The 15,824-nt window shown below is 41.7% G+C and overlaps 1 protein-coding gene across 4 annotated transcripts in view; it reads left to right on the forward strand.

Annotated features, from left to right (window-relative positions):
• Positions 1-15,824, forward strand: part of afap1l1a (actin filament associated protein 1 like 1a) — a 31,057-nt gene that overhangs the window by 7,689 nt on the left and 7,544 nt on the right. Inside the window, exons 1-13 of one of the 4 annotated variants that reach the window (XM_042493071.2) lie at positions 6,747-6,910; positions 10,668-10,793; positions 11,115-11,198; positions 11,318-11,397; positions 11,731-11,869; positions 12,017-12,112; positions 12,213-12,427; positions 12,891-13,070; positions 13,235-13,318; positions 13,899-13,974; positions 14,255-14,374; positions 15,158-15,369; positions 15,621-15,766. In XM_042493071.2, the coding sequence (XP_042349005.2) occupies positions 6,877-6,910; positions 10,668-10,793; positions 11,115-11,198; positions 11,318-11,397; positions 11,731-11,869; positions 12,017-12,112; positions 12,213-12,427; positions 12,891-13,070; positions 13,235-13,318; positions 13,899-13,974; positions 14,255-14,374; positions 15,158-15,369; positions 15,621-15,766 (1,592 nt within the window). In that variant the 5' untranslated portion in view covers positions 6,747-6,876. Of the gene's footprint in view, positions 1-6,746; positions 6,911-9,873; positions 10,012-10,667; positions 10,794-11,114; positions 11,199-11,317; positions 11,398-11,730; positions 11,870-12,016; positions 12,113-12,212; positions 12,428-12,890; positions 13,071-13,234; positions 13,319-13,898; positions 13,975-14,254; positions 14,375-15,157; positions 15,370-15,620; positions 15,767-15,824 lie in introns of those variants that run through there. The other 3 variants (XM_088081280.1, XM_088081281.1, XM_042493069.2) reach the window with 3 other exon arrangements.

Raw genomic sequence — 15,824 nt, forward strand, 5'->3', positions numbered from 1 at the left:
CTTGCTCCATTGCTGCCCTTCAAAAGCCAGTTAATTCTTAAACAGGTGAGCGGGGGTGCACAAGCCCATAATTCTCCCACTCCATCACCATGGAAACGCCCCAGCCGCTTAAGAGGCCTAATGACTTTGGCCCAGTGTGACAAGCTCATTAGAGTGGCCTAATTAGAATTATGCACCTTCAAGGTAGAAATTAGTTATAGACATTTATTGCAGGATACATGCACGTTTAAATGTCTACAAATATTTGCAAAGATAAGGGGACTTTAAACGAAACGTTGCTCTACTTTAGGGAGATTTAAACTAAGATGTAAGGCTCTCAAGTAATTTTGCTGTGGCATGCATGCTCCAAATGCTTTAGGTTTTGCCTAATTTAATATTATGAAATGGTGTTTTCATGTAAGCAATCTGCTGAAGTGTCAGAATGTAAGTCAGTATACCAGCCAATTATTTCCAAAGAGAGAAACTAGGACAGAATCAGAAAAGAAATCCAAACACCCAATTTACACTGCCTATTCAAGGCAGGAATATCACGTTACATTACGCCACCTTGCTGCTTTTATATAAAAGGTCCAATCACAGAATGGATTTAGTACAAATTCAGTAGTACTTACATGTTTACATGCATTTTAAAAGTCTAGTTTTAGTCTGGTTAACACAATATTTTGGTTAACACAATATTTTGACTTTTTCTAGCATCATGTAAATATACTCACTGGAGTGGAATGATGCCGCTTTGTGTAAAAATGCAAAGGTGAAATAAAGAGGGGACTTATGGTGTGAGCTCTGGTAAAAAGACTCAAAGCATTTATTTCCCTGGACAGTTAACATCTGTTTGTATTCTATTTATATGTATGCTTGTGAGTATCTTGTAATGTAGGTTGGCACTCTTGCTGTTTTTTATGATAACCTGAAGCATCTTCCTGTCCACACTAAAAACAGCAGGGAGAACATGTTTTTTCCCCTCTGCCCTTAATTTTGGCTCCCCCAAACCAAATAAGCTTTTCCACATGCTCACCTCACCTGCTGCTAAACATCAGATTGTTTTGCATAGTGCATTTGGTATATACGCATGTTTACTATTGTATGTTGGTCCACGATGTCCACCCGCATAATAAATGTACATGTTAAAGCCATGAGAACGGAATCCACACTCTCAATGGGTCTACCTGCAGTAACTAAATAAGGGTTTGTAATAATGGTACATTCAAGAGCTCCATTATATTGTCATCCCCTGAAATACATCTGTAGCAGCAGGCACGTTCAATTCTATCTAGCATAGGATCTAGACAGTGCATTGAGAATGGGGTCACCAGAGACAGTACAGTAAAAGTAGGAGTGGGTCAGCTGGCAGGAAGAGGAAACAGAAGGCCGGAGGTGATAAGTGATGTCATCAGTAGAGGGAGGAAGTCCATCTCTGTAATGGACACATGGGGCATCCCCATACAGTTGGTCAGCCCATTAACTTATGTAGGACAGGAAAAGTGTTTTGTTGGCAGCATGCAGGATAAAATCAAAATCATTCTCTAAGGGTCTTCTGTAGTTAGCTTATCAGTGCTGGCATGATCTGTGAATGTCTGCTTTGACGAGTTTCATCTTACCTTCTGTATATTTAACAACAGTATGACAAGCCTTTATGCTACCTGTCATCTTCGTTTTTGTCAGGGTGTCTGATTTTTACTGTGTTTCTGCTGCATTTCAATCTTCTCCCGTTGTATTGCTTTTCGGGGCATATCTTATTATTTCCCTGTCCCTCTAATGAATAAAGAAAATCAACATTAATTTCCACTCTTAATTTAACAGGTAAAATGCCAAACTTGTTAGCACAGTTATCGGCTGCTTATTTCGTCATTCTGGGCAAAATTAGCATTCACTAGTCTTAGCTCTGTTTTGCCCTCCACCAGTTTATGAAATGTCTGGCTCAAAATGTCTTTAACCACTCACTACTACACAATATTTACCAGCTAGTTGCTAAGTCCTTTTTACACAGAGATCCTGCAATACTGTCACAACAAGGACTCTCCATTATGCCCGCTTTTTCTTTTTTTTTTTACCCTGAACCAAATGCCAACATAATGCCGCTAAAGTGTGCTTTGAGATAGTATGGCAGCATTTTGGAAGCAAAAGAGGCATTACAGGCGTGACGTGTAACACAACATCGTCAGCGTCAAGTGTTAGATGTAACGTGTCAGGCAACGTTGTCTAAACAAAAACATGGCAATAATAATAACGTATCATCCCTGTTATGTAGCAGTTGATCTTATCCTCTACTTGAATGGTAATGAGCTCCAGGAACTCATTGTCACCCACCATTTTCAGTTTTGTTTTTGTCCTTGAGTCAGTTGCTAACAACTGTTGGCTGCTTTTTTTGATCTCCTGGCAGTGGGTCGCACACATAAAACAACTTGCATTTTTTACACTGACACTGATTCAGCACTGTTACTACCTCACTGCTGGCTTAGGCAGAACAAGTCTTTTCCCCCATTATATGTTCGTACCTCTTATATAGAACAGCAAGGCATAATTCCCACCTTGAACAGGCAATGTCCATCGGTTGTTTGCTGGTAAGGCAGCATAACGTGGGTTTGGGCTGAACATAGCTGCTCACTGCCTCTGAAAACAACACTGATGAACGCGGTGAGGGTGAACCAACCAGTAAAGTTGCAGGCTATGAGCTGAAAAGATGCTTAAACGCACTGTATGGCTGAATGGAAATGCAGAGTGATAATTCCCTGTGGGTTCATTCTGAAATGACAGGTAAGCCCTTTCACAAGTATTTAGTCATTTGATCCACTGTTGCTATAAAAACACTGTTTAAAGCAACTTTAATAATTCTGCACCATAAATAAATGTTGCAGAATGTTGAAATTGCCAGTTTTTTTCAGGCTGTGTTAATCCACCTCAGCTGCTACGCTAAATGATGAATACACAGTCACAAAAAGACAGTTTAGTCACATGTACAGTCATCATTCTGATTTGTATCATCGTCCCTAATAAACCAATACCGTCTCTGTTTACCTGTTGTGGGCTCCGGTGATATCAGCTTGTGAATGCCCAGACACGTTTGGTGCTGGGGAGAGGAGAACCGTCAGACTTGGGAAATGCCTGGAATCCTGAGGAGTAGAGTGGGAGGAGATTTCACCATGATAGGGCACAGGCTGGTGAGAGACGACAGCATTGGCACAGCTCTTAATGTAATTAAAAACCTCGAGCACATCTGGTCCTCTGGTTTACCTCACCTTTGTTAGCGTGTGACGGTTTCATGCAACTCAGTGATCTTTATAAAGGAAGTGGTTTTAATATATTGGTGAGTTTTTTTTAACTATGTGACATCCATTTTTTTCATCTGTCTTCTAAATGTTATGATTCAGCTATTTTCTTAAAGCCTATCTCAGCTTTGATGACTGAGTTGGATGGTGGTATTTAGATAACCCTCACGCGGCATGAAGATAATGCTCAAACCCCGCCGTCTCTTGACTGAAAAACCTCTCCTGTGACTCACTCAACATGAGATAAGGTTGTGCATTTTCACAAGAAAATGTTTTTCATTTCCTTTCAAAAGTTTGCTGGGTCATTTTGTTCCGCTGGCCTTTGTGTTGAGACAAAGTAAGACTCCCACACTATTTGTCTGGACACCTCCAAGTCTTCAACCTGCAGCGCTCTTTCATGTCAGATCAGGTTGGGAAATGGCTGTATATCCAACATGTCCAAAGACAATAAGAAAAGACAGACTTCCAAGAAAAGCCCAGCAGTTTTCATTAGATACTGATCTCTTGTGGAGTCACAGATGGTACAGTTGTTTGAGTTTCTCACAGCAGCTTTGTCTAGCAGGAGTTACCTCTTTGTGGTTATAACTATGTGTTGTATTGTGGACTTGATAAGCGGCACTCACTATTAGTCTGGAAAATACATTGTCAAGATTAATATTGTCTGTCATGTTTTAGCAATTACCTGAATGTGTCAGTTTTACTTGAACGCATGAGAGCTATTGTACCAGTTGTGATGTAAAGATAAGAGATGTGTTTTTACATCTTGTTGAGCATTCCCATCCCCTCTGTGGCATCCATGGTCGTGTGTGATTTCACAGCTTTACTGAGGAGGTCAAAGGTCACATTTAGTCACAGTGAGGTGTGGTTTGTCAGGCCATAACCGGGTCTATCGGGGTGTGTCTGAGGCATTTGTCACAGCAAGAGAGGATGTTTGAAAAGTTTGGAAACACTAGAAATGCCTTAGGGAAGTTTTATTGCCTGTGTATCAAATTAGATAGTGGGGGGCCTTCCTGTCTACATTATTACATTATTAGGCAATTAATTTCCCGTTTTTCCTCACTGACATTCTTGGAAGTGTATTTTCAAAATCCTCTTTTATATGTGCACAGTATGACTCGTTTATCTAATGTTTAATGTTTAAAAGTCTTGTCTGTTGTCTTGTCTTTTTGTACAGATTTTCACATTTTTAAAAGTTTAGGTTGTCAAACCTTAGTCATTTTTGCCACCGACCAAAATGTTGTTCCAAGTAAATGTTGCACCAAGTATCGGACACATAACTTACACAAGCTGTCATATTCACAGACTTGTTTACTGTTTCTTTAATCAGATTTTAATGAAATTTAGATAAAAAAATCTATAAAAAAATTTGTCTGAATATTTTTTAAGGCAAAGTCTTTGTTCTTCAAAGACGTCCTTCAGTCTTTGTGCTTTGGCAATATTTACAGTAAAGCCTTGATGACCCTTCTTTTATTCACAATACTTTTTTTGCTCTCTGCCAAGGTTTTTTTTTTTTTTAAATCTGTACAAAAATTGAAACATAGAAACGACGTGGTTTAAAGGGCATTATTTGCCAAACTATTTGAGCGTTAGAGGTTCTGGTAGGACAGAGCGAGGCTATCTGTTTACTCCTGCTTCAAGTCTTTGTGTCAGGTTTACTGAACCTTTCAAGGCTATTCAATAAAGCCTGGGACACAATCTCTGACCCCCTGGGAGCTATAAGGTATGACACATGTGCAGTGTAAGTGGAGCTGAGATGTTGGAGGGTTAAAGCAGACGGCACTAGAAATAAATAAAGGGACAGTGTCTGCGCAGGTGCTTTAAGGGTGCGCTCAGCCTGACAGAATTTTTTGGGTGCACTGGGATGTATGATGGTCGCTTTACAATAGAAAAGGGCTTCATATAGAAAGCATTTGTTTACATAACATAACAAGCTATCAATAATTGAAGAATTGTAATTCTCAAGCATATTTTATGTTTTGTGTAAAATATATTCTGACCCTAGGTGGAGTGGACGTCTCAGTGAAACGAATCAAACATTCCCATGTTCTCTGAAAATGTGCTATCTATTGAGGCTTTTTTATTGCGCATGTGTTGTACCCCATTACATGACACGCCATGATTTCTCCACTTTTTAACCTCCTTGGAGTCATCTTCATATTTACCAAAAAGACATGAGATTGGTTTTGATCTTCTCATTTAACTCTTGGCTAAAAGTTAAGAAGCCAAGAATAACGTAAATAAAAAAATGTCCAAAATGTATTCCTTTACCTGAAGAGTTTTAATTGGAAGGGTGCAAACTGAAAACATAAATGGTGGGATCTCTCTCTCTCTCTCTCTCTCTCTCTCTCTCTCTCTCTCTCTCTCTCTCTAAAAATATTGACAATGCACTATTTTTGCCAGGTGTTTCTTTTTTTAAATATCATCATCATCATGGATCATGCATAAAATTGGGTTACTGTTGATGTGTAATTCATGCATGAAGATGATTCATCCTAAATTCACTTTAATAAAAGATACCGACGTGTGTCATTCTTGCCATCACCATTGAAAACTGGCAGCTCAATATCATGAACTTCATGCACTTTGACTCAAAGATTAGGAAAAAACTAAATCGTTTCAGCAGTCTTGTGCACCAGGCAACCCTGGACAGCCAGCTGACATTGTTTTCATTCTGCAGCTGATATACAGTAACAGCCTACACTTGGGCGTCTGTACATGTGCGTTTCTTCATTGCTGTGCATGTGTTTGTCTGTGTGTGCCTGTGGGTTTGTTTGTGCAGCCTTAGTGCCCCTGTGATTGAAGGCAGCGTGTCGCATCGTGTCGGGGCACAAGAGTCTGCCTCAAGGCAACGAGTCATCCACGTGTAACTCTGAAAAGTCTCAACTTGCCTCTGCCTCCTCTTCACATCCTTTACTCAATCTCCTCTGTATCTTTCACTTTATATTTTCAAATAAATACATTTACAATATAGATGTTGTAGCATCAGCTTCACTGGGAAACATTTTGCTCTTGTCTTTATCAGAAAGTAACCCGGTTAAAGATGCTTTCATGTAAAGTAGCAGTACAATGCCTTACTGTATGTGGTATGTCATAGGGTTCACTAGCATCATCTGGATGGCAGCTTTTATGTGCAGCTAGTTAAAGGTTAATAATGTATTGAGGGAAAGAATGTGGAAGAATAAAGAATGTGGGTTAGCTATTAGTCGACATGTGTGTGTTTACACAGCAAGCCTTTCCCAGGTGCCATACGATCCCTAGGATTAGAGCGGAGGGCTACACACACACACACACACACACACACACACACACACACACACACACACACACACACACACACACACACACACACAGAGCACCACCACCACAATCTCCCTACCCCCCCAAAAGAAAAGAGAGGAGGGGAGACATAGTGGGAGGGCGGTATAGGGAGATAACAGATCAGAGGGAGGAAGGGGAGAGGTGAAGTGTGAATTCAGCAGTAGGCAGACTATAGCTCACCTCCACTACAAAGACTTCACAGGACGGAGCAAACAGGGAGGCTTTGACTCTGGAATATCTCTATCTGCTTGTGTATGAATGAACCAGTTTGTCTCCTTGTCAACCTTGGAAAATGGTGGGACTCTCATCCACTGCGGCTGTTGAGGGTGAGTGTGGAAGTCTTTGTAGCTCGTCAGGATATAAACACAGCAGGTATCTGAGGCTAAAGGAGATGCAAGGAATTGTAAAGATATGTAAATATACGGAACAATGCCAAGAGACATGGGCTGCGAAGGTGTTGTAAACATGAGACTGAATGCAAGGAAACATCAGGTGATGTTTACTCAGTTACTTAAGCATCATGCCAGCTCGCTGAAATACAGAGAGGGGTTGTTGAATTGTTAAGAAAGCAGCAACCAGACTCAGTGGTGAAACATTGCAATTTTTTGAGCCACTGGAGCCTCTTTGTGGGATACAGATTCTTGTGTGATGAGCTGGAATGTCTGCCTGCAACAATATTGTGAAACAGAGTTGCAGCCGAACCACTGAATTTTGTCACTTTCAACATACTGTGGAGTCATTTGTGTGTGTGATGCGTGGCAAGATAAGGTAGCGCAGCATGCAGCAAGCCATTGGCATGAAAAGGAGGGAGAAGAAAAAAACTGTGCACCCGATAGAGGTCACATTATTCATCATATCAGGGTTTGTTGGACATGTTAGCACAGGTGCTCAACTCGCTGACATTACTCACCCCCTACTCCCCCACCCACTCTCTCTCTCACTCCCTCCAACCCATTGTACAGAGGGTCTGCAAATGCAAGCCTTTTTTTTAAAGGTCTGAGTCTGCACTGTTAAACAAACTTCTCCCTCCGCTTCACTACACATGCACCCTCACACAAACACACTTTGGAGAGTCTTGCACTATTTACAAGGTGAGGAATGTGTCTTGTGTTTAACAGCAATTGTCAGTGGACTGTGAGGACGTAAATGTTTGAATGGCTACACATTCCTGCACGGTGCACTGCTTGTCTCTTTCATGATGTTTTCTCTGAGGAATTAAAAGCTAAAAACTATGTAGTGGAAATGTTCTTATTAGTTGTTTGATATTGAGTATCTGCTGATACTGAGTCCCGAACAGACACTGGTGTTGGATAATACAGCTGTACAATGCACACCTCAGAAAACCAATCCAGTGTATATGCTTGACAGTTTAAAAGCTCTATTAGCTGCAATACAAGACAAAAATTGTTTGCATCCAAACAGTTAAGGATTTTTTTTAATTTAATTTTTACAAAATTCAGTAAATAAACCAGAAATATTTTCATAATTGCAGTTAGTGCAGCATTTAATAATTTGTTGTACTTTTAGCTTCAAATATTCCAATTCCACCCTGGTCTGGCTTTAATCAATCTGCATCCAATCTGTTTTCATGTAGAATTATCTTCTTATGCAAGCTTGTGTGTAGCTCCCCACAGGTGCTCACGATCTGTTATCTCTGGCTTTTAAATCCATCAAAGACAAACATCAAACTCTCACATAAACACACACACACACACACACACACACACACACAGACACACACACACACACAGAGTTGCAGCAGAGATTTAAAGGATCATGAGCTGTTTTAAATGTGTGAGAGAACCCATGTGAGTAGTGTGGTGTTGATTATAAAGGCAAGGCTGAGGATTTAAGGGTGGTCCTATGAGCTTCACATGCCAAATACTACGTAGTAATTCCTCTTTGCTCATTCTGGCACAAGCGGCGTAACACTGTAATCGTCAAATCGGATAATCAGCTTTTCGGAGCACTGTTCCAAGTTAAACACTGAAGTAGGGTTACTTCACTGTGTGAGTTTTGACCTACTTTAAGCCATTCCTTGAAAGTAACGCCTTGATTTCAGCAATATATTGGATTTAATGCTGACTGGTGTGAATTTCAGTTTCTCTCTGCTGTGAATGAGTCATGCTGTGGATAAAGTTCTGTTATCCACTAGTTTAGGGGAAGCCCAGTGGTACAATAGAGCCAAAATCTAAACAGCTGGAGCCTCTGGCAGAGGGACGGCACTCGCCAGGCCAAAACATCCCATTCTCATGAATTTCCTCTCCTTCTCTGACCCCCACTTCCTTATTTCCCCTGGGTGAATCAGATCTTAATGAGGAGACATTCCAGGTCCCTCCATGAATTAATTCCTCATGCCAACCTCTCAAAATGCAAGCGTGCTTTTATTACAATAGAAGGAAACCACACTAGTAAAGAAGTGGTTGAACAGACACAGGCAAACACACACCTACTGCAGCCTTGGCAGGGCATTGGGAGCCCATAGGAAGACCCACCTCAGGAAAGTATGTCTGTCTTTAAGGAGTGGGAGCAGTCTGAAAAGTAGAACACACACCATTTACAAACACAAGATACATCTTCCAGATTATCAAGATTTTCTGCTTGTCAGTGGTGATTACACACAAGTTTGCTGTGTCAGAGTAATACATCTAAGAGTCCAAAGTTCTGCCTGAACTCATAAATATGCTCCTCAAACTGTCACATACCCAAAACAACTTTATACATGCCCCACTAAACACACATCATACAAGCGTTTCTGTGTGTTTTACCTTTTTGTATGCTTGTGTGCATGCCTTTTTGTGCGTATGTTGCATTTGTTTACTTGTTGCCATATGACCGCCTCCCGAACAAAGACTTTTCTGGCTCTGCGGCTGTCCCATGGCTGACCCCAGCAAGATGCACGGTTCAGCAGGTCTAATGTGGCTGGACTGTGAAAATGTGGATGGGGGGGGGTTGAGTGAGAGAGAGAGAGACGGAGGGAGTGAGGGGGGACGCAGACAAGTGTGCCAGCAGTGACTCAGCCAGTTGTTAGGTTTTGCTGGGGGATTTTCAGGATTATAGAGGTAGAGGATTTAGGATACAACAATACAGAGGGACAGAATACAAAAGAATGGCCGATAGTAGCAGAAAGAAGGCAGAGACAGCGTGGCTGATTGGTGGCTCTTGCTTGCGTCTGCCAGAAAACCAGATAAAGGAGGAATCCAAACACATCAGCAGCAGGTTGCAGACCTGTTCTCAGGATGTCCAGCAGCTGGGCGAATGGGGCGGTTCTGTTCTGATAATGGGGTGTGCACCAGATTAACATGTGATGCGGATCATATATTCTTATGAGATGAGTCCTCAAAGTGTTACAGAACCGGAGGAGGCCTGTAAAGAATGTGTATTGCAGGAGGCCTGCCTGTCTGTCTGTCCGCCAACTTGTGCTTTTGTGAGTCCAGGATCTTGAATCTCTCCACTGTTATAGATCACTTGCCATGAGAATCTGCCTGATGGTACATTAAGCCCACTCTGGGCTCTGTAAAGAGGTGCTCCACTTATTCTTGTCACAATCTCATATATCTGCCAACATCTTTACAGTCTTTGCCAACATTTCATTTACCTCTTCAGTATTGGAAGTGATGTTTGATTGAAATTTGGGTCTGTGCCCTTCAGTCTGTGAGCCGGCAGCATTTCAGAGCTGCTACAGAAACACAACAGTGATTTTCTTTGCATCTTGTGCAGGATGTTGTGCTCTTATTCAGTGCAAGAGTTTTTATTTTTAGCTTCACTTCCATGTTTTTTTCTAGGTTAATGAGCAATTAGCAAACGTGTTTCCTGTCACTCCAGCCTTTCATCGTTGTTTAGTCTGACCCGTGACGGAGAGAAGAGGCGAGGAGGGAGACTTTGTGATAAGCTGGCAGATTGATATTGACAGTTGAAACAAGGTGACAGAGAATGACAGAAAGAAACAGGGAAAGCGAGGCAGAAAGCGGCTCTTTGACATACACTCCTTAAGCTCGTTTAGACATGTCCGTCTGACCTTTGCCCTCTCTGCTGATACACTGAACCTGTGCCCCCCTGACCTTTGCCCCCCTCTCTGTACAGCGATGGAGGTGTTGGTGAGTGAGCTGGGAGCCCTGCTGAAGATGCTGGATCAGGAGAACCTCAGCTCCTCCACGCAGGAGAAGAAGACCTCTGTGTGGAACCTCCTGCAGCAGATACAGCCATCAGGTCAGTGAAAAGAGGAAAGCCTGATGAGGTGACTTCTCTCCGCGTCTTATGCCTACTGTACACTAGAGGACTTTGAAAATACTTTTTAAGACTTAAATCTGACACCCATCTAAAGATAATGTGAGTTTTTAGTCACAGATAATTTGTCTGCAACAGTGAAATCCCTTTAAAAGTAATTTGATGTAAGACAGGCAAATTTGTTTCTAGTCTCCTATTTTATCTGTGTTTTATTTAGACTCTTGGAATGATGTTATACATAATAAAAATGTGCGATACAGTCGAGTTTTTCAATGATAAAAATGTCTCTTTCCTTGCCTTCAGTTTCAGGAACAGACTACATTTACATGAACTCAGCAGTGTACAGAAACGGCACCAGCTTTGTAGAATCGCTCTTTGAGACATTTGGTGAGTTTGAGTTATAATGTGGTATAGTTATACACCTATTTGTATAAATGAGCTGCAAATATCATGTAGCCTGTATATGTATAAATGTGAATTTGAACATATGTTGTTGCATTTGATAGACTGCCAGCTTGGAGACCTAAAGGATGTTACAGATGAACTTAAAGAAGAAAAGAACACACAAACTGATACTTCAAAGCAGGCAAGTGGCCAATATATAGTCAATTCCTAATGTTTCCCTCTGCAATCACCATCCAAAACCAACTTTGCAGAGGTCTATTGCACGTCTAGATGACTTTTGTAGAAAAAGCAAAGAAAAACAGAGATTGTATTCCATGTTGTGGGGGTTTCCCATGCACATATGCTGCTCACCCTGCAAGCTGTTGGAAGAGACCCACCCAGAGTCCATGTGTCTAATTTATGGATATCATTTTGAGGGTTTTTCTCTGTATCTCTTTGATGATGTAGGCTGTGAAAAAAATCCCTCATTTTTATGAGGGAAATGTAAGAGTTGCGTTTGTGTGTTTCCCCTCAGCAGAATTGTGCAGACTCCCCAGCCCCGCACTCAGCTGACTCTCCTCCCCCTCTGCCCACGACGCCTCCTCCCGAGGAGTATTATGAGGAGGCAGTGCCCCTCAGTCCTGGCAAACTGCCCGAGTACATCATCACACGAGGTCAGCATCTTCCCGCCTCTGCTGAACTCATTGCCCTGGGTGTCATTTTGCTGTAAAAACCTCTAAGCCAATAATTACAAAGTACAAGTCATATTAAAGTGCATGATGGAACATATGGAGTAATTAGGGATTTTTTTTCATTTACAGTCAGGCCTAGCCCTCCTAACTCTATAGAGGATGGGTATGAAGATGCTGAAAACAACTATCCCACGACCTGCATAAACACACACCGGAAAAACTCATGTGAGTCTACAACTAAATTATCTCCAAATGAAAAATTTACATTACAAAAAGCCTTTTTTTAAGTAGAAGTAAAACTTCTTCTCTGTCGTTGCCCTCTCAGACAACGACTCTGATGCTCTGAGCAGTTCTTACGAGTCCTATGAGGAGGATGAAGAAGAGAGGAGCCCTGGTGTCCAACTCACTCATCAATGGCCCTCAGATGAGAGCTCCATGACTCCTGCCAGGGACTGTCGCATCTGTGCCTTCCTGCTGCGCAAGAAACGCTTTGGCCAATGGGCGAAACAGCTCACTGTCATTCGAGAGAACAGGCTACAGGTGGGAAGTTGCTCATTCAGATCAGTCCTCAGGAAAGCAAAATTACAAGAAAATTACCTGTAAATTAGCAATCAAAGAAACAACAATCAAAAATAACAAAACACAACAAAAAATAATGGGACAGTAAAAAAAAAAAAAAAATGAAATGCACTGAAAAAAAGTGCTTAATTTTTAAAATTCTGTTAAGTAATTTTGATATATAATAATGATAATTAGAAATATATTTGTAGGAACATTTAATCTGGTTTATTAAAAAATAGTTTTAGAAATTTACTAATTTCTTGCCATTTGCAGGACATTTCTTGAGTGCAATGGTTTAAATACTTGTGAAACACATCTGAACTTAGCACAAGAACAAGAACATTGATTTTGCCCATGCAAAACAAGACTTATTCTGTCTTTTGCATGCAAAAAGCAGACTCTCTTTTTTGACTTTGATTATTTGATATTCACTTTTCCGCAGTGCTATAAGAGTTCTAAGGACACATGCCCCTATGTGGACCTGCTGCTGCCCCAGTGCACTGTGGTCTATGCCCCCAAAGACAGCAAGAGGAAGCACCATGAACTCCGCTTCACCTTACCTAACGGAGATGCACTGGTGCTGGCGGTGCAAAGCAAGGAGCAGGCCCACAGATGGCTCAGGGTAAGCTACAGTTTGAAATTATATGTACGCTTGCAGGAATACAGTGGGTGAACACGGCCATCAATCATGTCGACAGTCACTGAAAGCGAGTTTGACGATGTGGAAAAACAAACCTCAAAAGGAAGTGTACAGTTAAGAGTGACACATGTAAAATATCCCCACAGGTTGTCAGAGAGGTGAGCGGTCAGAGCGCAGGGCCCGAGGAATCTGCGTCTCCCATCATTCCAAGAAAAACTGAACTTGACAAGGTAAATGCAGCATAGGGGATGTTCGCTTCAGCACATCCCTGTCGTTTTCATCCCCCAGATGTTATTTGACTTTATAGCTGAGGTGAGGAAAAGTTGGTGGTAAGCAGTAATTGTGTTGTCACTGTCAATTTTCCTAAAGAATTGTTTGGCTCGACACAGCACACAGGGATACCTGTATTTGGCTTGCAGAACAAAGAGGAGATATGTGGCGTAATAAGGTGTTAAGGCAGCAATGATGAGGGGTGGTGAGTGAGTGTTAGAACTGACACATCTTATTTAAAGCCTACCAACTTGTCAGAGCATAAACTGCAAAAGGCCCCGTCATAAATGAAAGCAAGGAAAGGAGTGTGGAGACAGTATTTGTTGGTAGGAGAAACAGGCAGAGGATGAATCTGTTTGTCTCAGTATGTGTGAGAGTGAGAGAACCCAGAGACAGACACATATAAGTGGGTTAGAATAATTATGTAAAGTGTAGTTATTAAGTCTAGTGTGATCCTAGCAGACAGACAGATCCTGTGAAGGGCTTGTACTCTGCTGCTGTTGCAAAGTCTAAATTTGTGTTTGTGTGCTTCCTCCTCAGAGGTTATCTGCAGAGAGAAACACATCAGACTCAGACAGTGTGGGCGTGTCAACTGGAGAGAACTGCAGAGAAAATGGTGAGAGAGAGACACACACAGCCTCAAATCAATACAGCAGTTTGACAAAAAAATAAGTCAAGGTCCTTTTTCTAACATTTTTTTAAACTGCATCTAACTCCAGGTCTTCATCAGCAAATTTAGTACCCCCAGTTGTCATAACACAATCTAATTTTCTACAGTCCATAGTGTAGGTATATGTATATTGCTGTGATTTTATCTTAAGAAAATTCAAATTTCCACATGCCAAAAATAAATCTTGACAAAACATAACTGTTTAATTCTTCAATTTTTTATGCAGGCAAGGTGAAACGGGGGCCTTTTGCCGCAGGCCGCAAAATCACACGCATCATCAGCTTCTCCAAGAAGAAGCCCCCTCGGCCAGGAGATTCACGGACATCCTACAGCGACCCTCGACAAGGTCAGACCCCACTCCACTGTAGGGGCTCTAAGAAAATATTGATACACTTGGGTATTGCAGTCTTACGTTATGTGATACTCAATACTCAGTACGTGGGGTAGAAAATCGGCATGTAATGTACAAATCAAACAAATCAAATTCAGTATCAGTTTAAGTGTTGCCTACGCTATATTAAGAATATCTTCACAGCTTTACCATGCTGTAGGACAGCCCTTACTGTTTTTCCTCCGCTGAACGGCGGAGTTGCTGCTCAACTGCTGCCTCCATTAGCTGTTATGGAAGGTAAAGAGGAGAGAATATTGAAATATTGTGTACATTTAAACTGGTATTGATTTATTTTAAGTGGCTAAAATATGTTTTGCTGCAGCCCCATCCACCGCAGTGCATCATTTAGCGCCCATGCCAGCAACTGTACTTTATTTATCAGTGGAGGGGGTGGCTGGGGTGTGACTTTTTTTAAAAAAATAAATACAAAATACTATCTTTTCAAGTTTTATGTCCCCCATCTAAGCCAAAACATATCACAAGCATGTTACAGGGACCATAAAAAATGCAAATCCCACAGCTCTGATTGCGTTAAGACTTCATTTATATGGAGCTGTGTTCATAATACTAGGACAGTTTTCCGTAAATTTGATTTAAAAAAAGGCTTACAAATCAGTATAACCCGTGTATCATGTTTCGTATCGCCAGATTTTTGTCAGTACAGTCCTACTTTGCTCTCACTCTTTATCTCTCAAATTTTGCAGTCGCGTCATGTTTCTCTCCCTCCTCACCATGCAGGCTACGTGTCAGTGCTGGTGAACCAGGTGTGGCGGGAACAGTGGTGTTGTGTGAGCAGAGGCTCCCTGCAGTTCTATCATGACAAAGGAGATCCCCGGACCTCCCTGCCTTCACTTCCTCTCCATGGTTGCGAGGTGTTCCCGGGGCTGGGACCCAAACATCCCTTTGCCTTCCGAATCTTACGGAACAGCACAGAGGTGGCTGCTCTGGAGGTAAAATACTGAGCATTTGTTCACCTTTTTACAGCTGCGCTATCAGTATTTTTAACATTAAGTCAAATGAATGTAATTTCAAAGGGGTCGTTCCTAATGACAAACCCACAGAGACTTATCACAGTAGTTTGCAGTTTTACTCAGCACGACAAAGCTATTTATTGTGTTCGGGCTCATTGTTTTGGTTTTACAGCCTGGAACATTTTGAGTCACTTCAAAACTCTAAGCTGATTTGTCCTGTCTCTTTTTAGGCTAGCAGCTCTGAGGAACTTGGACGGTGGCTTGGTGTCCTCTTGGCAGAGACAGGCTCTGCAACTGATCCAGAGTCACTGCATTACGACTATGTTGACGTGGAAACCATTGCCAACATCCGTGACGCCGCACGGAATTCTTTCCTGTGAGTGACGTGGAGAGGGGGGAGTTTGGATGTTTCGATAAGGTCAAAGCAAGGTCAT

Source organism: Plectropomus leopardus, chromosome 8 (assembly GCF_026936395.1).
Source record: "Plectropomus leopardus strain MGB_pleo_1.0 chromosome 8, ASM2693639v1, whole genome shotgun sequence".
In the NCBI taxonomy this organism is placed as follows: Eukaryota; Metazoa; Chordata; class Actinopteri; order Perciformes; family Serranidae; genus Plectropomus; species Plectropomus leopardus.